Source organism: Nannobrachium achirus (genome assembly GCF_963921795.1).
Source record: "Nannobrachium achirus genome assembly, chromosome: 14".
Taxonomy (NCBI): Eukaryota; Metazoa; Chordata; class Actinopteri; order Myctophiformes; family Myctophidae; genus Nannobrachium; species Nannobrachium achirus.
The window spans coordinates 16355908-16380962 of record NC_137821.1 but is presented as its reverse complement, the minus strand read 5'-3'; the positions used below and the strand labels follow the sequence as shown (position 1 = coordinate 16380962).

Sequence of the window (25055 nt, the reverse complement as noted above, 5' to 3'; positions counted from 1 at the left end):
ATTTGAGGGAACAGAATCAGATGCTGTGGACAGGTTAGGCAGGGAGTGAAAGATGGACAGTCGGGCCTGGCCAGAACCGGAGACATGCCCAGTGAAGTCACTAGAGGTTGTCTGAGGGACAACTAGAGGGCTGGGGACAGTGAGCAGGGACAGCAGAGAAGCAGAGCTATTGGTGCTGTTTTGCTGACGACGACTACTACTACTACTACTACTACTACTGCTGCTGCTGCTGCTGCTTAAAGCAAAGTCAGGAGCAGGGGGACGTCCTGGGTTTGACTGGGGTGCGAGCAGTGCGTCAGAACTTTGACTGGACAGAGGTAGAAGAGCTTGAGGTGGACTGAATTCCGTCAGAAAACGCCTGATCTGACCTGAGTGAGGCTGCTGGCGTGCATTCATAAGACCGCTCACTGCTATATTTTCTCTCCTTGGGGCCTTTGGTGGGACCAAAAAAGCTCCAGCATGAGCCACGTTCGCTCTCGCATTAAGATGATTAGAGCTGGGTAGGGATAGGGATTGGACATTTACTAGACCAGGATAAGGCGGTGGGGACACTGTTTGGGTAGAGGCGGGTAGGACAGCTGTGTCGGTTCGGGGAAGAAGGACATTGGTTTTCTTGTCGGAAGAGCACAGACGGAAGGTGCCTTCAGATCGTGACAGAGCTGATGTTGTCAGTGGGTTGACGGGTGGGAGGTCTGACGCTCTACCGGCGAGGACTGGTGTGAGGGGAACACTCGTTGGCCTGGTAGAAGTTAGGCCAGGTGGTCCTGGACGAGTGGGGGGGACTGAGGGGGTGCAGTGGCTGGTAGACGGGAGACAGGTCATGGGGACGGCGGGAGATGACAGCAACCAAGCGAGGTGAGAGCTGGCAGGCTTGTCGAGGACATGGAGGCCCGGGACAGAGGTTGTGGCAGTGAAACCAGCGTAGGAGACCTGGCGCTGGGTGTCAGATGGATTCATGCGGCTCAAGGCAGATATAGCCTCTCCTGTGTGGGAAAAGGTGGCTGCTGGTGCATTGGAGACGGCGGCAGAGAGGGGACTCTGTGTGCCGGTGGAGGAGCTGGAAGGGCTGGAGCCATCTAGGAGGGCCGCACAGAGAGGAGGCACTGCTGGCGCAGGGGAAGCCGACGCGGGCGGTCGCGAGCTGGAGGCGTGGAGCCGGCAGAAAGGCTTGTGGCGCTCCAGAGCTGCAGTGTAGTGCTGGGAGTCTTTCTTCAAGTCAGCAATCTCCTTCTCCAGGGCTAAGTTGGAACGCTCCAGACTCTGAAGCTCCTGCAGATGTAGAGTGGGAGGAACAGGAATGAGGTTGGGTGAGGAGAGAGAGAGAGAGAGACAGAGAGAGGAGAGAGAGAGAGAGAGAGAGAGAGAGAGAGAGAGAGAGAGAGAGGTGAGAGAACAGGACATTTATCCTTTTTATCCTTGAGTAGGTGGCTGTGCCTTCATCTGTATCATGTATCACGTATCATGAGAAAAACAATAAACATGAATCTAGACTAGATCTCATGACCATAATCTCACAGTCTAGACCTGAGTCAGACTAAAACCAAAAGTCATAAAACCAGGAGCTATGGTAGATTAGTGTTTAGTTTGTGTATGATTAGTTCAATGCTGCTTCCTCAAAATGAAGCAAAAGAGGACGAGAGGAAAGGAGACAGCACCCAGGAGATTTGGCCACAGATACTGACTGAAACAAATGCATGCATGCGTGCAAGCACACTGAATACTGCTCTCGTCAGCTGTGCAGGGTAAATACTACAGATGTTCTATTATGCAGAGGGTGTGGTGAGAAAGAGAAAGTATTTGAAAGAGAAAGTGAAATACAGCAGTGCCCACGTGAGGTCAAGGTAGGAACAGTTCTTGGACTTTGGCCAGATTTGTGGATCATTACTCATGGTTATAGTTTAGGACAGAGATAAACCGCAAATAGGTGAATATTCCCCCAAAACAGCACATCTCTAAGCTCACAATACGGGGGCCATGGGAGTGGATTGGGAGTTAAATAGCTAAAGAAAATGTTTATTTACCTGGGCTTTATAATGTTAAACACATTGTAATTGACAGTGTTGTACTAGTAGACTTCTACAGCTACACTGGAAAAACACAGTGGCTAAATGGTTTGCTCAAGAAGACTTCTTCTTTCTGTAAAATATTTTCCTAGTTTTACAGCCCCATAAGTATGTTCTAACAAATGATTTCCATAAACCCATCATTACTAATCTGACAAATTACCATCATAAGAAGAAGAAGAATAAATCCGGCTTTAATATCCATCACATTTGGTTGTCTTTGTTACACAATATAAAAAATAATATTAATACATTCCGGACTGGGGCACAAGGCAGCACTACGAGAGAAAAACTATTCAAACACAAAGGGGTTGATGTGGATATGCTATGGATGTCTATGTGCTGAAACTCCTTGTAGGATGTCCGTTCAGCGCTAAGTAAGTACCGAGAAGTGAGGACATGAGGGTCATTGACTCAACATTCTGTGTATCTTTGTGTGACACGCACACACACAGATACACAGAATGTTGACACACACACACACACACACACACACACACACACACACACTTGTGCGTGCGTGCATGTGTGTCTGGCTGTGAAACTTGATCCTCCAGGGGGGGAAGAGGGAGGGGGGGGGTTGGACAGGACGGGAGGGAGGTGGGACAGAGAGAGTGGGATGGGTGAGAAAAAGAAAAGAAACGGAGCGTCATAGAGGTGGGACGACCGGAAGGAAGGGAGGGAGGGAGGGAGGGAGGGAGGGAGAGTGAGCGCGAGAGCCTTTCTCTTCAGGCTGGGTATTTACAAGAAATGTAAAGCAGCAGGATTTCACAACTCACACACACTCTCTGTCATGCTGTCATGATTTCATAGCTGGCACACCAGTACTCATCACAGGCTGCGTCTACTTGTTGTGTGTGCAAGGTTGGAAACACTAATAGAATATTACTAAAGCTGAAATTGAAGTACCTTCTTGTTGTTGTTTTTATTCTGTTGCTGATTTGATTTGATTTCATCTCCAGTATTATGTAAAAAAGCACTTTGTAAAGAGCTTTATAAATAAAAGTGTATTATTATCATCATTATTATAAGTTTAATGATATAATAATGAAAGCGGTAGCATGAAAGAAAAACAAATGGGGATATGAAAGGTCATTTGTACCTCGTGGAGTTCATCTGCTCGCTCGGTTTGCTTCTTTCTGGTCTTACTGGCTGCTATTCTGTTGTTCTCTTGTCTTCTGCACCTTTTCTCTCCTCTCGGATGGGACTCCAGCTCTCCTTTGTCCTGTCAGAAAGAGAGACAGACCAACCATGAGCTATGATGCATAGCAATATGGACAAGGTAGACAGACAGACAGACAGACAGACAGACAGACAGACAGACAGACAGTTTGTCCTTGTGGTTGCAACTATGATCTGATCCCTGTGCACATTGGCAGAACTACCATACCACCAACCTGTCAAAACGAGACTGACTGACTGACCAATTGATTGATTTTAAAATGCAACTTCTGATGAGTTTTGAATGGACTTCGTGGATAATGGTTATGAAAGTCACTTATCCTAATTCATGCATGGGAATAAAAATAAATGTATAATTATATCTTGATTTGGGCAGAATGGAATTTGCTGTTTTGCAGCACATGCTGTTCTGCACCATGAAGTCATGGTTATAACATTGGAGAACCAATATCCTTTTTTTCTTCTTTTTCTGATCTTTCTCATAAAAGCCAAAATAAATCAAGTTTCTCTTTGGGGGAACAGCTGTCTCTTGCTGACCCCCAGCCCTGGGCGAGGACAAGGTTGTTAAAAAAATTAATGCAACTCCCCACTCATAGTAAACTTTAGTCGTATGATTATAAACATTGAGTCACTTTATTTTAATTATGTTTTATGTAGGCTACTGACTGACTGACAAGTTGCTTGATGGATTGATTGATTAATTGATGATACGTTTTACTCTTATGTAGGCCTACCTGTACAAAAAGATGTAACAATAAAGTACAACTTTAAACTTGATAGCATAATGAATGATGATGATTAATGGTGATAACTTACCGGACTGCTGCTGCTATCTTCACCGGACACAGAGCCAGTGCAGTTAAATTTGGACCGGTTGTCCATGAATAAGGGGGGCATCTCTCTTCACTCCACTAGAGGTTGTTGCATCACCAGATGGAAGACCAGTGGAGTTATATTTTCATTCAATAACAGATTGATGTCCAGACTGAGTGGAGTTAAGTCTATTGAAATCACCTTTCAGAAGGTAAAGGGTGTCTTTCTATTCCTTGGGATAATGATGCTAATGCATCTGAACAGCAACAGACTAACGGATTTGAGTACCTATTTCAGCGTCCAGGTCAGGATTTAGGTGTTCTCTCTGTGCTGCACAACAGTATTCTGGTGTCTCGACTCTCGTTCCATTGAGGACGTTCTTTTTAACTGCATGTCTGCATCATGAATGATGAAACAGAGTTACCGATGGTGGCTGCTTTCATTTTCACTTTCTTTTAAATGGCATGGTTTGCATCATTGCGCTGCAGGGAAGGTGGGGACGGGATGTTCTGTTGGGCCTATGTGAAATGAGCAGAAATAGCGTTAGCAGAAATAAGGCTTCCGGATAAGGACCCTTCTGTTGGGTAGCTTCCGCTGGCCACATGCCCAAGGGTAGATTATTTTTGGAAAAAACTAGTAGTAGCCTAGTAAAACCACAAACTTCCACAACATGAATCAGAGTTGAGCAGAAGTTCGAGGTTGCGTCAACTTGCGTGGAATAACACTAACACATGGCAGGAATGGGCAAGTTGGGCAACTTCATGATGGAGATACCCACTCCAGTCCAGAAGGCTATGTAGGGTAGGCAGGCTACATGACGCATAATGTCGAGCAGAAACCTCTTATCTTCGTGTTTTAACTTTTTTCGAAAATTAATGCCCTAAGTAGCCTACTTCGCCATCTATATCACACAAAAGTAGCAAAAATAGCAACGTGTTTTGAGCTTGTAGATTTTTGCTATTTTTGAATTGGAATTCTGAAAAGTAAAAAAATATATAAAATGCATTTAGTTATACTTGAATACAAATAGCCTACATTAGTCATAAAAATGTCAATACATTTTAAGACTGAAGTAATTAAAGCGAGTCATATGGGCATGTTTGGATTTGTAACAGCAGTATAATTTAACCTGCGTACGCTCCTGATTCGACCACTGACTGCATGAGCAAAAAGCTCCACTAACTATTTATGACGTGTAGTCCCTGATCTTGACAGGCGATGGCGCCAAAGCCACTTAAACGCAAGTAGCTCCAAATGCTTGACAAACGTCTCAAGAGCCAATCACAGTGCACTGCCGCGATCCAGACCAATGAGTTACTCTGTAAGGCGGGGCTTGGTTGAGTTGGTTCCTAGTTACTTCCTGGTCGCTAACGTAAACCGTGCACGTTAGAGACAGTTTCGACGCATATTTATGTACACGATCGCATGTAATTTACAATAAGGAAACATCGAGTGAACGTGTAGCTGGAGTTGATCGCTAGCAGCGCTTGTCGCCATGGGTTTGCTGACGATTCTTAAGAAAATGAAGCACAAGGAGCGAGAGATGAGACTGCTGATGCTGTATCCTTCCTGCTATGTCCATTCATACAAGCTATAGCACATGTTTACATGTATCATGCTAAGATCATGAGATGGCGTAATATTATAGTATTGATTCAACTGTGTTGTGGCCTGTAGTCTGGTGCTACGGGGTGCCATTTGTACCTGACAAGCTATTATTATTATGTAATGACACAAGTCACACAATGAGGCATTTGTCTGGACACACCCAAACTACAGCTAGCTCGTGCATCTGTATGCTCACTTGTTTGCTTCATTTCAGTGCGTGTGGTAGAGTTACATCTTCCAGTAGTAAAATAATAACTATCATACTAATCTATAGAGTAACATTACATCCACACACTGTAAGTGTAGATTAGTATCCCACTTCAATACTGTAAAGTACTGACGTTTGTTTGTTTGTTTGATTGATTGACTGAATACTTTATTGGGGTTTGCTTGCATAGGAAAAGTACAGTACAGTTCAGATACAAGGTCTACTAGATATTAACCACTAGAAAGCACAATGGCTTGTTTACATTGGGGTCCTTTTGTACTCAATTCATAAAAAAAACGTTAAACTGTACAAGCCTAGTGTGAGCTTGTAAGACCAGATCAAGTGAAAGTGAGGTCTCTGGGATTTATAAATATTGAACCAATGAAGAGTATTTACAATAGCTTGTGATTAAATAATAATGACATTGGATCCATTATTTGGAATACTGGTTATTGTTTTTATTTTATTTTGTGTTCATCCTACCACTGTAATGTAGCTATCCTACATGAATAACTATAACTCACCATCCCAGATGTTAGACTGACATCCTAAAATGGATGCATCTCTCTGCACCAGTTTGTTACCCCAGTCCTTAACCATGTATAATATTGTAGGGGTCTTGACAATGCCGGAAAGACGACCATTTTGAAGAAGTTCAACGGGGAAGACATCAGCACCATCTCTCCAACGCTCGGTTTTAACATCAAAACACTGGAGCACAGAGGGTTAGACTACTAACACAGTAACACACACACAGTCTCCACACCAATGTTTGTCTTCTGCATCAGTTCTGCAGTCTTTGAAATAAAGACTCTTTAAGTGTGGGCCAGACACAACTAACCCAGTCAGGGCAATGGTATTTTGAGACAAAGGGCATAGTTTGTATGGATGTTTGTTTTTTGATACAAACAACCATTTGTTTTGGTCCCTCCCCAAGCTTTTTAACCACTTTAGCCCTGTATGATGAGTTGCAAAAATAGATAAACTGCAGGCTCGCAACATGTCGCATTGTGTCATGTTGTGTACTTGTAGATTTGTATTTTTCATAATGATGCCCAAAATAAGAACATCAGGTTGAAAGTGTTTAAATGAGCAGATCAGAATCAGATCCCATGTCATTTAAATACAACTTATGAATACGAAATACGTCTGCTCATTTACTACAGTGTGCTTGTCTTCATGGATTACATTTCTCAGTTGCCACGACTGATTTATAGTCATTAGGATTCCATAGAAGTCAGCATGTTCTTATATGAAAGCATAGCTGATCTACAAGCACACAACACGTCGCAGCATGACGTGTCGTGAGCTTGTAGACGACGGTTATTTGTTATTTTTTAGAAGAAAGAGTATCTCAAGTGGTCAAATTAGCAATAGAATACATGTTTAAGATTCAGAAGCATCTTCCATAAACATATAATGATCTCAGAAATGTTATAAAAGCAAGGTCAAAGCCTCAATCGTTGATTTATTCAACTGGTTGGCTGTATGTAGAACAGAAGCAACATTGGGGTCTAGATTCCAGAATGATACTACCTAAACATAATCATTACACTTTCAGTTATGAGATTTAATTTTTGCTTTAATGCAATGTGTCTTCGTCCAGGTTCAAGCTGAACATATGGGACGTGGGAGGCCAGAAGTCACTGCGCTCCTACTGGAGGAACTACTTTGAGAGTACAGATGGCCTGGTGTGGGTGGTGGACAGCGCTGACAAACTGCGACTGGATGACTGCAAGCAGGAGCTCTCCACCTTGCTTATAGAGGAGGTACATACAGTACATGCAGGACATTGTACAGACATAACACATACAGTACAGCACAGATCAGCTCTGCACACATTTTCCATACATACATACATACTGTACATACATACATACTGTATATGGATACATACAGGACATTGTATAGACCTAACACACATATCATGCGGTACTATAGATCAGGTCTGCACACCTTTTCTAGAGGAGGTACATACATAGCCTCGTAAACCATCCTCTTCCTGAAATTCTGATTCCACTGGAATGTCGCTCCAGGAAGAGGTTGTTTACGAGGCTAGTACATACATACGGTACATACATACATACTATACATACATACATGTACATACATACAGGACACTGTACAGACTAAAGCTGGGCGATAGGACTTGAAATCAATATCAAAATCACAATTAATAGTGTTATACAGACATATAGAATACAATGTAGATCTGCATAGCACGTCACACTAGGTATTATACATTCCACGTTTCAGATCCATAATGGTAAAAAAAAAAGTAACAAAAGAAAAACAAAAAAATATCTTCATTCTTTTTAGCACTAACTCACTAAGAAATAGTGTTTACTATTGCTAGTACAAACTGTTGTATAATAGTAGAGCCTAAGATAGAGCTAATGCTGAAAATACGGGTGTTTACATTTAGCAAGCACAACTGTCCTGCATCACTAATTGTCAACTGTAAGAAATATAATCAATAGTAACCTCTCATACATTTATTTCATACACAATGGAAAGCAGTAGCAGTTTTGCTTTCCCAGCTATTCTGCTATTATTGCTATTCTGTATAATAAAGTATAATTTCTAGTACAGTGTGAATTCTCTTTTGTGGTCATTCACATTGGAGAAACCCAACAGCATTATACTGCCAGTGGAGGAAATAACAACAATGTGGTCATATACGGCATTGTATATACATTAAAGTTATTTAATCTTGCTCTCTCCGTCCCTCCAGAGGTTAGCTGGTGCTACGCTACTGGTTTTTGCCAACAAACAGGACATACCGGGAGCCCTGTCTAAAGAGGACATACGAGAGGTGAGACTCCATCTTCTCACATGTATGCACACGCACACATACAGAAAGTAGTGTATGTATGCAATTTCCCCTTCACTCAAAACTGAATAAACTCACACAAGATGAAAGCCAAATAAATTAGTAATTGTCTGATTCTTTCCTTTGTCTCTATACTGTTTATTATTGCTGCAAGAATTAGGCTTATGTACTTGAATTTAAGATGTAAAATCTTGAAAAGCAAGGGATTCCGACAGCCTCAAAACTAGAATATTACCTTTTGCCACGACAAGTCGTTCGAGGCTGCATTTCACTCAACAAATATGTATCAGATGAGGTTATTTGTGTTTTTGTGTGTGTGTGCGTGTGTTTGTTCCCCAGGCGCTGGCCCTGGATGAGATAAAGAGCCATCACTGGTGTATCATTGGTTGCAGTGCGGTAACTGGAGAGAACCTGTTAGCTGGAGTGGACTGGCTACTGGATGACATCGGTGCAAGAGTCTTTACCGCTGACTAATAAGATGGAGCATGAGGCAGACGTGGGTGCATCCCCAACTTGAAGGAACGTGTTTTTTGTGTTTTTCTTTTTCTCAAAGCTAGTCAAGTAAATGGCTATAAATAGGAAACACTGACAATACAGGCACTTGAGTATGTGCCAGGCTTTTGATGCTCTGACTGAACAGCCAAACTATGTCTATAGGCTGTGGGAATGATAGCTTCTTAGGTCTTTCAAAAAGGAAGGCCAATTGGAAGAGAGGTCATCAGTTGGCTACTTAGTTTAGTGACCACAGCAATGCAGGAATGTACTGATGAAATGAGTCCCAGATCATCTTTTTTTGTTCTTGCATCTCTAGCGTTTGTCCCCATTAGCCCTGTGGCAGTCTTATAGGCTCTGTGCATAACTAGTTCTTGGTTACTAGGTTTCCCACAGCTGGCTTGGCTGCAGTTTTGAACATATTATGACATCTTCACGTTTAAATCTGCTGCTGAACAAACGAAGCTATGGGATAGTGAAGTAGAATAAGAAATGAATATGCCACCTTATGGTATGCAAATGGGCTAGGTGGGTCTGGTCACACCACTTCTCCATTGGAAATAAAGACTCCCACAGGTCTCACACATGTCACAAATAAAATAAAGCAAGTTGACTAGTCTTCATTTATTTTCTTTGCTACATTTACATGGAGCCCTGGTTCTTCACTTCTGTATAAGCACAATACTGAATAGAACATTGAATGGGGTAAATTGCAATTCAGATTGTAAATGTACAGTAAAGTTGAATACACTACATGGACAAGGCTTTAAGTTTGCATGCAAGCACTTACACATAAAGTAGCACAACTAAAGTTCATAGAACTGCTTTCAAACAATGCTCTGTACAAATTAAAATAGTTGGCAAGAAAGCCATCATCCATGTCTCTCTGCCTGTCACTTCAGTATTTTTTAATAAACCTTTTCACCCAAAGTTCCCCTGTGTAAATGCCTACATGTTTATCAGGGACAGGTGCTACGCGTGTTAAAAGGCTTGGATAAACACTTTTCTGGTTGCAGTCATTTGGTTTCCCCCCCCCCCCTCCAAAAGCATGTAGTGGAAAAAAAAGTTGTCATAACTTGGCTGTCTATTATTGCTCACATGGTACAGTATTGAAATGCACTAAAATGTTTGATATGGTGGATCTAGAAATTCCCTAAAGGTCAAATTATCAATACCAAGCTTAGAATATTGTACTTTGAAACATATGTGCTCGTTCCCATTTTTGGAGCTGTGTGGAACACAAGCTCCCTATACGTGGCCGTGTGTGTGGGTCTGTCTGTAGCCTGCAGTAACCTTTTCTGACCACACATGTTAAGGGAGGGGCCCTGTTGCACACACACACACACACACACAGCTCCACTTCGAACAGAGGTTCGATTTTTAATGTGCTGCGGAGCCAGACAGTGGCATGTCACCTTCTGAAAACTGACTACAGCTATGCACATTTCAATCACCAATTTATAATTCACAGCAAACACATCAGGCATCTCAAGTATACTACATAACAGGTTTGAGGCATTTCTACAATACAGTTCAAGAGGAAAAGCTGTACCTTGTTAGCCTAGCCAGCTAGACATCCCCACACATGTTAAAACAAGGAGGGGATGCATCTATACTGCAGTTACTGCATTATAGTTTGTCCCCAGGCTAGCACCTTGTAGATCAAATAGTATACATTTAGCCTTTATCTAAAAGCATTGTGCCGTGAGCTTGTAGAGCTGCCATTATCAAAAGACGTTAACACTGAACATGGGATAGGCTTTGTTTGTACTGTATATCATGATGACAATACTTTAAATATTGGACTTTTATTTGATGGGTACTTTCCACCACTTAATTATTCACAAGAATAAAATGCAGCCCCTGGGAAAATGCTTGCAAGGACAAAACCATTTCAGTTCTGCTACATTGTTTAAGCCACAATGACCCATACCCAATAAAGTATGACGAAGACAGAGCATGTTTAAACATTTATTAAACAATAAAATGTCAATATTTCAAATCAAAAACAACTTATGGACCAATATTCCGTGGCCATCGCCTTTCATTTTCAAGGCTAGTTGATTCGGTGAGTGGTTACTCCTTAGCAGATGCCAACTTCCATGGCCACTGTCCAGCTGGCCGTCTTCCATGATTGTCGTCAACGAAGCTCTGTGCAGAACCTTGAAGACAAAATACAAAATATTAGGAACATACAGGCATGTCACAAGTCTTCATTGTAGGGCAACAAGGATCTAATATCTACACCATGAAACCCAGTTTGGGATCAGAAGAAAATACCAGTCAGTCATGAATTGTCAGACTGGGGCGGTACAAAGATCTCATCACTTCCATTAGGGGGATTCAGTAAAGATAATCGACTAGTACTTTCTGGTCAAGTGTAAATACTAAATTTTAAGGGAATGTCTGAGGAAATGCTTTGTGTTCTGAACAGTCCTTCAAACACCACAGTAGTCTTTAATCCATACTGCAAAAGAAAGAAATTAAATGTAATCTCAGCAAAACAAAAACCAACCTTAGGTTAACACGCATCTTCATTTCAGCCAGCAGCATCAGGACACAGGATGTTGGACCTGGTTAGTGTGGGTCAACACCAGCATTATAGGGAGGGGTTATCTGTTGATGAGATCAAAGTACAGTGAAGATTACACATTGTGACCACTGTAGTAAACACCCAATTCATGTTTAACATGTCACCATTTTACTATACTCAAATTTCTGCCCCAGTCCTCAGTAAAATTGGCAACCTGAATTGTGTGGACTTCACCTACTTGCAATATGGGACTTGAATTAACAAACTGCATTGATTTGAGTTTAAGCCATGTGCAGTCCACAAGATGGTCACATCATTTCAGCAGACCACCAATTTGACAGTTTACATGCTGGATGACAGAGGAGAGACATTTTAGTATTGTGATCTGGCCTAGTTCCTGGGATGTGATCAGGCGGGAGTTTCTCAGTCACTTTTACAACCAGCTCATCCTCTCCTTCAGGGTCCCAATAGATCACCTTACACCTGACAAAGTCAGGCTCGTCAGTGCCATAGTGGGTCAACAGGAGTGCGACGTTTATTCAAACTGGCAGGATGACTGGATGAGTTTCAGCATCATCTACAGCATCCCAGAGACAAAGTTGTTGCAACACTTTCAGTGTTGTACTGACCTTGCATTTCTGTCTGGAAGGATTCTTTGCAGGAATTCGTATCCACTCGGGGGACAACTATAGTTTGAGAAAGACAAAGAAAACCATTTAGTATTACGGTAGGCACAGCCCTGCCATAGCAGAGCGATTAAGCAGTTTCTTAAAATCAAACAAGTTTAATGTGGAATAGGGCAACATGTGGTTTGTGTCCCAACACTAAAAGTGCACGATATCAAAAAACTATTTTGGGATCAGAGAATATCATACCAGTCAGTCATGAGTTTTCAGACTGGGGCGGTACAAAGATCTCATCATGTCCATTAGGAGGCTCCAGTAGTTTCTCAACACGAAATGTTAAATTCAAAAGTGCATACCAACCTTGTGACTGCAGAAGAGGCATAATATTGGTTAATTTCAGGCAGTCACATGACCCGTGGGGCGTTGGTTTGAATTTCAGACCAGGGAGCTCCCCATCTGTGTATAAGGGGGGAAAAAAACATATTAGCCAAACATTTTGGTATTATATTAGAGATAGGAGTGTAATCAGGTAGTTTCTGATCCCTTTTACATGTGGAATTAAGGGCAATAATAAAATCTTTATTTGTATAGCACCTTTCATGACATGCAGCTCAAAGCCCTTTACAGAGCAGAAAACGAAGCACAAGTGCTCAACAGAAAAAATACACATGATTACAATAAAGCAGAAAAAATAAAGATAAAAACATAATATTTGTATTACTGTACTTTTCTTTTAGATGCATTATTGTACTGTGTAGTTCTGTGACATTTATTGGAATTTGTGTTTCTGTAAAAATCGAAAATTCAATAAAAACAATTTAATAACATAATATGGTAGCACATAAGTCAAGTGCATGATGTCAGACTGACAAACTATTTGGGGATCAGAGAATACTATACCAGTCATTCATGAGTTTTCAGACTGGGGCGGTACAGAGATCTCATCACTTCCATAACAAGGCTTCAGTAGTTTCTCCCAAAAAAGTAAATGGGGATGCACAACTTGCACGGTTAAAGCCAAGATCAAAATCACAGCACAATACCAACCTTAAGTCAGCAGGTGTTAAAAGCGTTGCGATGTTCAGCCAGCAGCTCTTCCAAGGATGGATTGTTGAGAACTGTTGAGATGAAAGCAAGGTATGCAATTAAACTGGCATTACCTATGGCCAACATTATTCTGTGTTGAGGGATGGATCAGATTTAGTATCAGTCATTTTTACAACCAGCGCCACACTCCATCAGGGTCCCAATAGGTCACCTTACACCTGAACAGAGTTCAGGGTTCTCAGAGTTACTGGGTCAACAGGAGGGCAGCAAGGGGGTGAACTGGCAGGATGACTGGGGAGTAAGTCTCATCATTTCAACATCATAGTGCTAAGGTTGTAGATCATTATGAGTTGTACTGACCTTGCATGGTTGGCTGGAATGGTCCATTATGACAGCATGAAAAGAAATAGACTAAAGAGGGGATGGAAACAAACTGTTGGCTCATATATAAAAACAATGCATTTTTGAAAGAAAGTTGCTTCTTTTAATTACCACTGTATGGTCACAAATGAGTGTGTGTGTGTGTGTGTGTGTGTGTGTGTGTGAATATGGTCCAAGTCTGGTCAGAGGGGATACCAATCCGTCATGCATTTTCAGACTGGGGCGGTATAAATTTACCTCATCACACCCAAGACTTTAGCACAATTTGAGGTTTACTTTAAGTGTTTGCCCCAAGATATAGACTTCTAGAAATCCTAGACTACTATAATTTCACAGCTGTAGTTAGTTACTAGTGATGTTGTAGATTTAGATTATGAAATCATAATCTGGAATCATAATACATTTCACTGATAAATCATGGATCATGTGTTAGAATCAGTACTAACCTCGAAGTAATGGTTCACCCAGGCATCAAGACTCCTGTAAGAAGAGACATGTATATTAGTTCCAGACGGTTTGACTGCTTTGCCCCTCAATTGTCAGCCATTTGAGGTCACATCCACAAGTTGCCTTTCAGACCGTTGGTAACCCCAACAGGATATCCCCTTATTGCCAAGGCAACGCCAGTGGGTCCACCTTTTCAGGTTCTGCCATTGCCAAGGCGTTAGACATGTGCGAGTGTCATCACAAAAGGAACCTGATGGACAGTTCAGCATCTAGATTCTTAAGAGTCCCAATTCAATCACATGTAAGTGCAACACTGATGTACCTTAATGTGCCGGAGTTCAAAGACTGCCCAAGATGCAACAGAACCACTAGGTCATCTGGAACAGAAGACAGACAAATTCAGTGTGTTGTAAATTAGCCAAGCTTAGTCAGCATCACCTATAGCTTCCACCGACATCAGCAATTGTTGATTCTCAACAGCATTTCAGACTAACGAGATTCCAAGTTCTATCATCATTGTCTGGAAGGCAAGAATATTTAGATGGCTAAAAAGACATTCCTACCTGAAAAGCCTTTGCGGTCCTTGGCCATATTCCAGTTCACAGCAATCTGCAACAGGCGAGTTCATCCAACACTGCTTAAGATGCTGCAGAGTCACTGCTAGGTCATCTAGAACAGAAGACAAAGACAAATTTAGTATGGTATAAATGAATTTAGTATGGTATAAATTAACTAAGTCTGTTCTTAACCTACAGCCTTCGATGACATCAGTAATTGTTGTTTCTCAACATCAGTTCAGACGAACGAGACAAATTCTATCATCATTGTCTGGAAGGCAAGAATATTAAGACTGCCAAAAAGAAAACGCCTACCTGAAAATGATTGTGGTCCTCTGGCCAGAGTCGATTGACAGCAGTCATCTGCAACAAGATAACATATCAAGTTGGTGCATGGTCCGAGAATAGTTTTCACATTAAAATTGCCAGTGATGCAGTATCTCAGGTGTTCATTGTCGTTTCACATCGGTTCAAAGTGAGCTAGGTTATCATCACAGAAACTGCACTGCCTACAAGCACGAGACAGCAGTAGTCAATATGGCTTACCTTTGGACAGTATTGGTTACATTGCAACTGCGATTAGTTCCCAGGCAGCAAATGTTTCTGTAAAGACATCAAATAATTAATAATAAACCCAAACAAGTGTAGCACCATTTGGCTTATAGTGTTATGATCAGGGCTTTGGTGACAAACTGCCATTTGACATCAGTCGTCCAGAAGGTTTATGGGTTTTACCCCATTTCATCCTCTCACAACACTAGTCAGAGATGCCTTCCCCAACATTAGTCAAATCTATGCAACTAGGTCCACAAGGGTCAAAGGTAAGCCAAATCTTATAGTAACTCAAGTCAGTGGTGACCAGGCCCTCAAGACAAATACATCTTATGAAGCCAGAACACAAGTGATCAAAAATAGTCTGCTTGTTGAAAATGCTAAATTTGCCACTTTCCACACTTACACTCCCAACTAGCTTTCCCTTGGTGAGGGAAGTATTGATATTACTTTGGTTTAATCAAGCAGTGTGACTCAGCACCAGTTTGAGTGAGTTATGTTGAACAGGGAAGGCAGGTCTGAGCACTTACAGCCAAGTCATGAGCATTTAATAAGCTTACCAGATAGCAGTCACCATCCTCATCCTTGCTCTCCGTTTTCAGGTGCCAGCCACCTATTAAGACAAGAAGTCGTTCAATACAGTCCAGCATCAGCGACACGATTGCTTTTAATGCTTAGTGTAATCAGATTCAAAAGTGACATCAAGGAATTCAGGCATATGCTTGTCTATTAAATTATCATCATTAACACCACTGCTGATTTATTCAACCAATGCAGCCATGAAACTCACCTAGGCCGGGATCGAAGGCATTCAGGGAACAGTCAGAAGATGCCATGTCATCTTCAGTAAGCTCATCTACAGGATAAGTTAACAGTTAGCCACAAACGATGTAAGGAAAATATCACCATCTTCAGTAGGGTTCAAGTCAGGTAAAGGCTGTCATCACTAATATCAGGCATATGCTTGTCTTAAAAAAAATGTTTCATCATTTAGAACCCATGTGAAACTCTAAACTATTAAAGGTTAACTTTTAGTTACCTTCCAATCAGGGTGGCTCCTTAGCATCTCATAGGCCATCTGTTGAGACAATACATGAGGTTAAACATAGGCACCATTTGTACAATTGAAAATGTTAAATCTGCTTCACTAGCGAGCATCTATGCTACTCAGAATCTGGTAAAGGGTTTTCTTCAAGAATGATTCAGTAAGAGAGAGTTCAGTTATCATCAATGTAGCAATTAAGCTCTTAAGCACCAGTAAAGCCACATTAGGTCAAATTAAGCATTTCATGATCTTAAGACAATTTTCCAGGACCAAGTCACCTTTAGTAGAGATTGTTCTTCTCCTTTTCCAAACCTAAAAAAAAATAAAGCCATTAGGATGATCCAAAGTCAAATTTTAAGTTTCACTGTACCTGGATTCTGTTAATTTAGGCTACTCAGCAATTGATAGTAACATTTTCCTCAAATTATTTCAGTGAGAGAGTTCAAAAACCATCATCGTAGCCAGTGGTGGAAAAAAGTACTTTTTACGTTACTGTTGGGAATGATACAAAAACACATTCCCACTCCATATGCAGTATGTTGCAGTTCACGTTTTAATGTAAACAAAATCAAAGCAGAGCTACAATCACAGTCGCAATGAGGTTGTAGATTGGCCAATTTTGTCAAAGTGTAAGTGGTTAAGGCTATGTTTTGTAATATATCAAAACTCTAATGAACTTAAAATATAAAATTATAATTTGCCACCGTGATGTAGTGCAGTAGAAGCAAGTGTACTGAAGAAGCACTCGAAGCAAGTGTGTGGCTACTTTACGCTGATGGGTAGCACAAGGCACCATCGCCCCCACGTGCCATAATGGCATGTCATTTATAAAATAAATCCTGTTTGCTTCAGAGTTAACACATCAAATTACCTGCAGTGCATAAGCAGCTTCACCGCATGTCGTTGCAATCCGGCCTGTTGGAAACAAGAAACATTTGACCGCGTTGCAGCAGAAAAGTCATGGAATGCAAGTCATGGAATGCAACATGTGACCACCGGGGAATAGGGGGTGGGGTGGCTGAACATGTCCAAACTGTCCATGGTATGATGATAGTAGCAATAATGCTATTAAACAGGCGTCTACGTCTCACATCAGAGATATTATAGTGCAATCACAGTCATTCAGTACAGGTCTGTGTATTTTCATCATTGAGAGACGGACGCCGAGAGAGAGCTCGCCCTTGCTCCATTGCTAATCTAAAAAGTGCAAGCCATACATATCATAAACTAACCAGGTGGTCTCAAATGTTAAAAAATACCAGCAGCATCGTGTAAAACACATGCGTTGGTAACATATGCACCGCCTAGTCGACTATAAAAAGACACATTTTCCATCAGATGGTTGAGGATTGGAAAAGCGACCCAGGCCTGCAACTAGGCCGAAGGAGGATCGATTACGTCAATAATACGGCATTTTACACCGCGTGTGCTGCAAATACGACCGTTCCTGGTAGTGAATGAACACACTTGGCAAAAGTAAAACTACACAAAGATCCAGTTGGCAAAAGAACTAAATAGAAATGTTTTCCCATACAATCACGAAGAGTTTAGCAGCGCTCACCTCCAAGCATGGCTGCCTTGCTTCCACACGCCGCAGGAGAGAAGGAAGGAAGAGATCGAGGAAGAGGGTACCACCGCTTTTTATGTCCCCGGCTCTGGAGCGCCGCCTCCTGCCTGCTCCCCGCTGCTTCCTTCCGGCGTTCACCGCACTGTTGCCAGATCTTCTGAGAGAAACCAGTGGTGTGGGGAAAAGTACTCAAATGCTTTGAAGCAGTGTTTCTCAAACTCTTACATTTCAAGGTCTTCCCCTTAACTCTGACAGATGGAACCAAATGGACCCCCTAATGGGCCGTTAGGGTTCAATTTGTACGCTGTCAGAGTTACAGACTTGTGTATGGGTCAATTTAGACCCCTGGAATTCACTTTGAGAACAACCTTTTTAAAGTATCAATATACTGCAATGTAGAAATACTCTGTAGTAAAAGTCCGGCATTCAAAATGTACTTGAGTTAAAGTCCAAAAGTAAAAGTACTCATTATGCTATTTAAATGGTTACGTTTTCAAATTAATAATAAAATCTTTTGGAAGTAGCAGATCTACAAGCTCGATGCGACGCATTGTGAACTTGTAGATCGGCTATTTTCAACACACACACGCACGCACGCACGCACGCACGCACGCACACACACACACACACACACACACACACACACACACACACACACACACACACACACACACACACACACACACACACACACACACACACAGCCCAAAGTTACTTATAATAAGTGGACATGGCAACACTGTTTATAGAAGGTTGCTGATCCGGTCTGGATGTAGAGCGGATACGGAAACGGTCAGTTCATGGTGTGTGTGTGTGTGTGTGTGTGTGTGTGTGTGTGTGTGTGTGTGTGTGTGTGTGTGTGTGTGTGTGTGTGTGTGTGTGCGCGCGCGCGCGCGTGCGTGTACTGAGTTCCAGACAGTAAATGTGAACGATTATTGAAATATTGCATTACCAACATTTTGATCCAGTGTTAAAATGTTAATGCAATATTTGGGCAAGAGTTTGTAGATTGACTCTTTTCACTACTTCCCTTCACTATTCTTAATTATATTTTTTTATTTATGGAATTTCTTATATCTTTTTGTTATGTATCCAACTATTTTAAAAATAATTATAAAAAAATATATACATATTTTGAAATGTATATATGTCACGGTTTGATAGAGAAACAGTACGGTCGAGAAACGGAGCACTCGTCGTGCGGCACAGGGCGGAACAAGCAGTCGCACAACAACGTCCTCCAGGCGGAGCCACTCGATTGTCCACGACATTGCAAGCGGCGCGAAGGCCAGCGGACCTTGATCCTGCTCTTCGCCCCCGAGCGCCGCAGGCGCGAGTGGCCGCGAGTTATGCAAGCCGTGGTGAATGCAATCGTTATATTTATGCCCAGGCCGTAAGGCCTGGGCAAGCCCACGATAAACGCCCTGTCCAAGTGACTACAATGGAGCGCTCCCTAGCTCATAGTAAGCTAATGGCTAAACACTGCCGAGCTAGGCTAGTAAATAAAGAAAGAGAGTCGCAAACGAGTGACGTCAGCGCCTTCACTAGTGAATGGCTGACGTCGCCATCTGGTGGTGATTGGTGTGTGGTGAACAACAAAACAAGCGCTCTTACAATGAACGTACTGAGTTACCCAAACGTACTGTAACATATATATATATTGTCTTTACGTAGGAAAGGGAAATGGGATTTTTAATTGAGTCATATATGGGCATAGATACTAATGACTAATGACCCTAAACCTTATATGGCCATAAAAGGGTCAAATACTGATCTCCAAATATGGGCATACAAGCATGGACTGACAGATACAGAGATCTCCATATATTGGCATCAGTCTTTTCTTTTGCTTGATTGTATTAATTTTTTGTATTAATTTTAGTTTTTTGTTGGTTTTTAATATTAATCAATTCAAATTGTATATGTAAGCAGTGAGGAACTATTCTACCATCTTTCCCATGGAAAGAACAAAAATATTATTACTGATACTCTATACTGTTGTGCAAATCAAATACATCTAATCAAATAAATCAAATCCTTGTCATCTGCACAACGTCATACTACTACTTCAACCAAATCCACAGTGTGATTATTGGGAGTGCATGTGCTGCTGCCAGGAATGGGATTCAGGGGCCTATCGTCTTCAGTTCTCTGTACCTCCTGGGTTTTACTGGTGCCCCGGAAATGGTGCACCAGTAACAATAAAACAATAACAAGGGACAGATGCACCAGTAACAATAAAACATTAACAAGAGACAGAGGGAGAAGAGCCACATTAAGACCCACTGCAGTTGCTGTTGTTGTTGTTAATCGATAAACCGCCATGGTTCTGTTGTAGTCTCTCTTGTTGACCTGTTCTGAGGAGACACAGTTGTACAAGCCAGCATCTGATCCTGAGGCGTCTCGAATGAGGAGGAATCCACCGTTGATGTAGTATTTGCTGCTGTCGGAGGGAAGTATTTGGTCTGACAATCGCCAGTGGACCTGTGCCAGGTTGGAGTCTGGCTGGCAGGGCAGCACAATGTTGTTCCCTGGAACCAGGACGACATCTTCAACCACCAGCTCTTCCTGCTCTGGACGAGGACATTGTGAAGTGTCTCCGCTCAGACTCTGAATGGCAGTGTCAGAGGAAGACGCCAAGCTGGAGACTAGGCGGCAGCGGTCTGAGGAGGAGTCCCAGGCACAGTAGGGGTCTCTGGCCAGGACACAGTCCACACAGGACTCATAGCGACCGCAGTTACTGACTGGCATCTGAACAGCACCAAACTCTGATCCTGCGTACAGCTGGCCCTTGGCGGAAGAGAGACGCAGAGTCCTGATGGGATTGGGGTCCTCATACAGCTGAATCTCCTCAATGATGAACATCTCCCCAGCGTAGTTCACAGCCTTCTGAATGTAGCCGTTTTCAGTGCCAATGAACATGACAGGGTATCTCTCACCATCTAGTGACAATACACTGTCCACTACAATCCGAGTCAACAAAGGCCCCTTTTTCACCACCAGGGGGCCCCCATTGAGTGGCCAAACAGTCTCGTCCATGAGGGGACGATCTCTGATGAACTCAAGGGTTTCGTCTGGGAGATCCCAAGAGGTTTTGATCCCCTTTTTTCGAGCAGCATCATTGATACAAGCTCCTGGTCTGGGATTAGGCACCTTACCCTTGTACGTCACCCACTTAAACCCACCATTCAAGACTTCGCGTGACATAAACTTCCCCTCATTGAAAACCTTTCCAATGGCAGACACACTGTATGCACACACTGCAGACATATCTGGTGGTGAGTCCGACTGAGGTGTAAAGACAGCATAGAAGATGCCCTCGTTCTGGTTTTTGTGTTCCAGCAGGAACGCATCCTGGACAATGGAAGGCAGGAGGCTGTGCTCAGGGATGGGGCAGTCCAGGCGTGCCTTCTGGAACGAAGTCCATTTCTTATCCAGTGTCCGCATAGTACCTCCTCCCATATCCCCCTTGCAGACACGAGCCACCCGTGACACTGTGAGTTTGCTGGAGAAGTCATATTCCTCTGCTTTCTCTGTGAAGAACAAGTAGACCTTATCGTCGTCACCATCAGGACTGTCAATGCTTTCACGCACAAAGTCCATGTGGATGAAGTCAGGGTCACTGAGCCAAGAGCTGCTCAGCACAGTTTGGAGAGCTGAGTTTGAGCTGTTGAACCTTGTGAAACTGTGTTCAGCCTTGAGGTTGACTGCTGTGGCAGAATACTGATCGCTTCCAACCCTGAGGGAAGAGTGTCTTTGGAAAGGATCAAAGGGACACTTGCCCTTCCCATCCTCCAGCTTTCCCTCCAGACTCAACTGTCCATCAGAATACATCATGTGACTGCAGGTGGGCTTAAAAGCATTTGTTCCACAAACATACATTCTGGGGTCATTCTCCTTGTCATCGTCCAGTGTGTGCAGCGTCCGAATGTAGTTACGGCATTCCACCTCAGCATCTTTTCCCTTGAATGCACACTCCCTCTGTTCTGCTTCGGTAACCGACCAATAAACTGCAGCTTTCTTATCAGCGATGTTGTTGATATCCAGGGCATAGATTGCTTCTCTGGACCCAAGAAGCAGCAGACCCAAATCCTCTCTCATAAGCATGGTGGTGTAGTTCCAGATCCCCTCCTCTCTGAACATCTTCAGCTCATTCTGGTAGGTGACAGTCTTTCGCGGAATGCAGAAGTCAGTGTTGGATGTGCTATAGGACGTGGGGAGTAGAAATCCCAATAGAATGAACAAAACGTACAGAGGAGCCATGGTCTAAAGTGTTAGAAATATATAGGTCACAGTACAGAAGGTTAAGTTCGTCTTGCAATTGTCTGCTCTGATGAAGAGTCCTGGATAGTACGACGTATTTATATGCTGTCTGTGATGAGTGATGTCACAGTGAGTCACAGTGAGTCACAGTGATGTCACAGTGATGTCTCTCATGCCCAAATATACGTAGAGTTCAATGTCAGTCTGACATCATGGTAACCATAGCAACCTGATATAAACAAAAATGGACGCATGGCCTTTTTAACAATTTATGTCCATATGGATGTCATGTCTATCTTTCTGCCTGTGTCCCTTGTATGTTCATATACAATGGTGCCTGCCGATCCGACTAATATGCCCATATAAGGAGATCTCTGTTTCAGTCAGTCCTTGTCCCTTATATGCCCATATATGGAGATTTCTGTATCTGTCAATCCTTGTCCCTTTTATGCCCATGTATGGAGTGCCCTGACGTCATCATTATATGTCCATATATGGAGATATCTGTATCGGTCAGTCCTTGTCCATTATATGCCCATATATGGAGATCTCTGTATCTGTCAGTCCTTGTCCCTTTTATGCCCATGTATGGAGTGCCCTGACGTCATCATTATATGTCCATATATGGAGATCTCTGTATCTGTCAGTCCTTGTAACTTTTATGCCCATATATGGAGATACCTGATGTAATCGGTATATTCCCATATATGAGCAGTAGAGGTTCGAGCCCTGTGCAGCCCATGCCCCTAGAACCGCGGTAGAACAGCGAAGCAGCCATCGCCTGGTGGTCAAATATAGGATAGCAACACATCCGCATTTAAAAAACTAATGCCTGTGTGTCTTTGCTTCTATAATCCCAATAACTTGGCTCCAACATTGGAGCTAACCAGGAAGTAGAACTTTCTTCCGGGTGCTTCAAACTCCACTGAGCAACCTTCATTGAAATGAATAGCTGGGGCGGGGCAGTTCGTCATCTAGATACATAGAGGTATATTATATAGAGTTTAGGCCGCTATGCAGCCCTCATGCCTACAATCTGACTGATATGCCCATGTATGGAGATTGGTCCAGTGGTTTGCAAAAGTAGCTCTGGACAAACTGACATGCAGACACACGTAGACTGATACGTGTGTGTAAACCCCACCAACAGCACTTTTCAACCTTTTCTCCTTGATTTCCCAATCTCAATTGGCAGGCTGTTGTGTCACATTGTGTATTGCAGCAATTAGTAGCAACAATGGTGGCTAAGCACTGATTGGTGGATCACTATATGACGTCACCATGGCAAGGGAAATTCTATTTTAGGTGGTATAAAAGACTAAGTAATCATTTTATACATGAGTAGACCATGAGTGTATTAGAATCCTGAAGATTGCCTAAGTTTAGAATAGTTTTTCCCTTGGACATTACATTTCTCCCTAATACAAACAGCATGCCACATTTGAGAAAGTATAATTATGCTCAACCAATGTGGAAAACATTGGACATAAAGGCAAATAAATCTGGTCTGCGAAGCACAGTGTACTCCACCAATGGAAAACATGAATACAAAGGTGAATGGTTAGACAACAAGAAGCATGGAAAAGGAATTCAACTGTATAAGAGGGAATCTGGGGCCATATGGGCCATATACGAGGGCCAATGGAAATATGGCAAACGTGATGGTATTGGCATTTACAGCAAACTACTCCCAGAGCCGTCGACCACAGAGGAGTATGCAATAAAATACTCGGGTGAATGGAAAAATGACAAGAAACATGGTTTTGGGAAATTCTTCTACAATGACTCGGGTGTCTATGAAGGTGATTGGTCTGAAGACAAAAGGAGTGGATGGGGGAAAATGCAACATGACAATGGAGACATTTATGAGGGAGATTGGATGGACGATAAGTACCATGGACAGGGTACTTTACTACTTGCAGAAGACACTAGTTATGAAGGAACATGGGAAGATGGAAGGAAGCATGGGTATGGGATATTCTTCTACAATGACTCTGCTCTCTATGAAGGAGATTGGTCTGAAGACAGAAGGAATGGATGGGGGAAAATGCAATATGACAATGGAGACATTTATGAGGGAGAGTGGATGGATAACAAGTGCCATGGACAGGGCGCGTTACTACTTGCAAATGGAAACCGTTATGAAGGTACCTGGAAAGATGGGAAGAAGAATGGGAACGGAAAGTTCTACTTTGTGAAGAAAGGTCAGCTTTATGAGGGTTTTTGGGTGGATGGATTTTCTAAAAGTGGAACTTTGACTGATTTTGGAAGAGATGAAGCACCAATGCCAACAATGTATCCAATTCCAAAGCTTCAGCCACAGCCTCATCCCACAGTATCCTCTGTCAGCAAGCCTGACAGCAAGTCCTCGGGTGAGCCTGAAAGCGAGAACTCTGGTGAGCCTGAAAGCGAGAACTCTGGTGAGCCTGAAAGCGTGAACTCGGGTGAGCCTGAAAGCGAGAACTCTGGTGAGCCTGAAAGCGAGAACTTGGATAAACCTGACAGCGAACCCTTGGGCGAGCTTGACAGCGAACCCTCGGGCGAGCCTGTCAGCGAACCCTCGGGCGAGCCCTCAGTAGAATGAAATGTTTTGAGTTGAGCAGTCAGGTTTTTATTTTATTCATTTATTCATTATTTAAGAAGAGTGTGCAGAGAATTCTGGCTGTTGTACTCAAGGAAATGGGAGAGCAGACCATTGTAAACCCTACTTGGAAGCTCTTCTGGAGCATCTTTTTTTTACATCGTGGCACCAAAGTGGAGATAACTGACATTCAGAGGAGAGACTGACATTCAGAGAGGAGAGGACTAATTCCACAGGCTCCACACTGGCCTGCCCTC

The 25055-nt window shown here is 42.6% G+C and overlaps 4 protein-coding genes across 4 annotated transcripts; 2 read left to right on the top strand and 2 right to left on the bottom strand.

Annotated features, from left to right (window-relative positions):
- Window positions 1-122: 122 nt before the first annotated feature.
- On the bottom strand, window positions 123-4127 carry LOC308297850 (uncharacterized protein; the record flags this gene model as incomplete). The annotated part of the gene is made up of 4 exons (XM_080741417.1): window positions 123-130; window positions 219-1269; window positions 3166-3288; window positions 4062-4127. 4 exons carry the CDS (start codon window positions 4125-4127, stop codon window positions 123-125), a joined length of 1248 nt encoding a protein of 415 aa, XP_080597543.1.
- A 1308-nt stretch (window positions 4128-5435) lies between these two features.
- arl2 (ADP-ribosylation factor-like 2) lies at window positions 5436-9817 on the top strand. Its single transcript, XM_080741335.1, has 5 exons — window positions 5436-5618; window positions 6489-6599; window positions 7481-7643; window positions 8609-8689; window positions 9047-9817. The coding sequence occupies exons 1-5, from the start codon at window positions 5554-5556 to the stop codon at window positions 9179-9181; spliced, it is 555 nt and encodes a 184-aa protein (XP_080597461.1). The 5' UTR covers window positions 5436-5553; the 3' UTR covers window positions 9182-9817.
- Window positions 9818-14893: 5076 nt separating this feature from the next.
- Window positions 14894-22217, bottom strand: LOC308297849 (semaphorin-4E-like; the record flags this gene model as incomplete). Its single annotated transcript, XM_080741416.1, has 5 exons — window positions 14894-14902; window positions 15903-15955; window positions 16133-16198; window positions 17949-18111; window positions 20241-22217. The coding sequence occupies 5 exons, from the start codon at window positions 22215-22217 to the stop codon at window positions 14894-14896; spliced, it is 2268 nt and encodes a 755-aa protein (XP_080597542.1).
- A 1468-nt stretch (window positions 22218-23685) lies between these two features.
- On the top strand, window positions 23686-24801 carry LOC308297848 (MORN repeat-containing protein 3-like; the record flags this gene model as incomplete). Its single annotated transcript, XM_080741415.1, has 2 exons — window positions 23686-24019; window positions 24227-24801. 2 exons carry the CDS (start codon window positions 23686-23688, stop codon window positions 24799-24801), a joined length of 909 nt encoding a protein of 302 aa, XP_080597541.1.
- Window positions 24802-25055: the final 254 nt, after the last annotated feature.

What these genes read in the sequence shown, in the direction of transcription:
- arl2 (XM_080741335.1), top strand. Translation starts at nt 5,554, where the DNA reads ATGGGTTTGCTGACGATTCTTAAGAAAATGAAGCACAAGGAGCGAGAG. An exon ending in CCACCTTGCTTATAGAGGAG is followed by an intron (nt 7,644 to 8,608) that starts GTACATACAGTA and finishes CCGTCCCTCCAG; the next exon opens with AGGTTAGCTGGTGCTACGCT. An exon ending in CTAAAGAGGACATACGAGAG is followed by an intron (nt 8,690 to 9,046) that starts GTGAGACTCCAT and finishes TTTGTTCCCCAG; the next exon opens with GCGCTGGCCCTGGATGAGAT.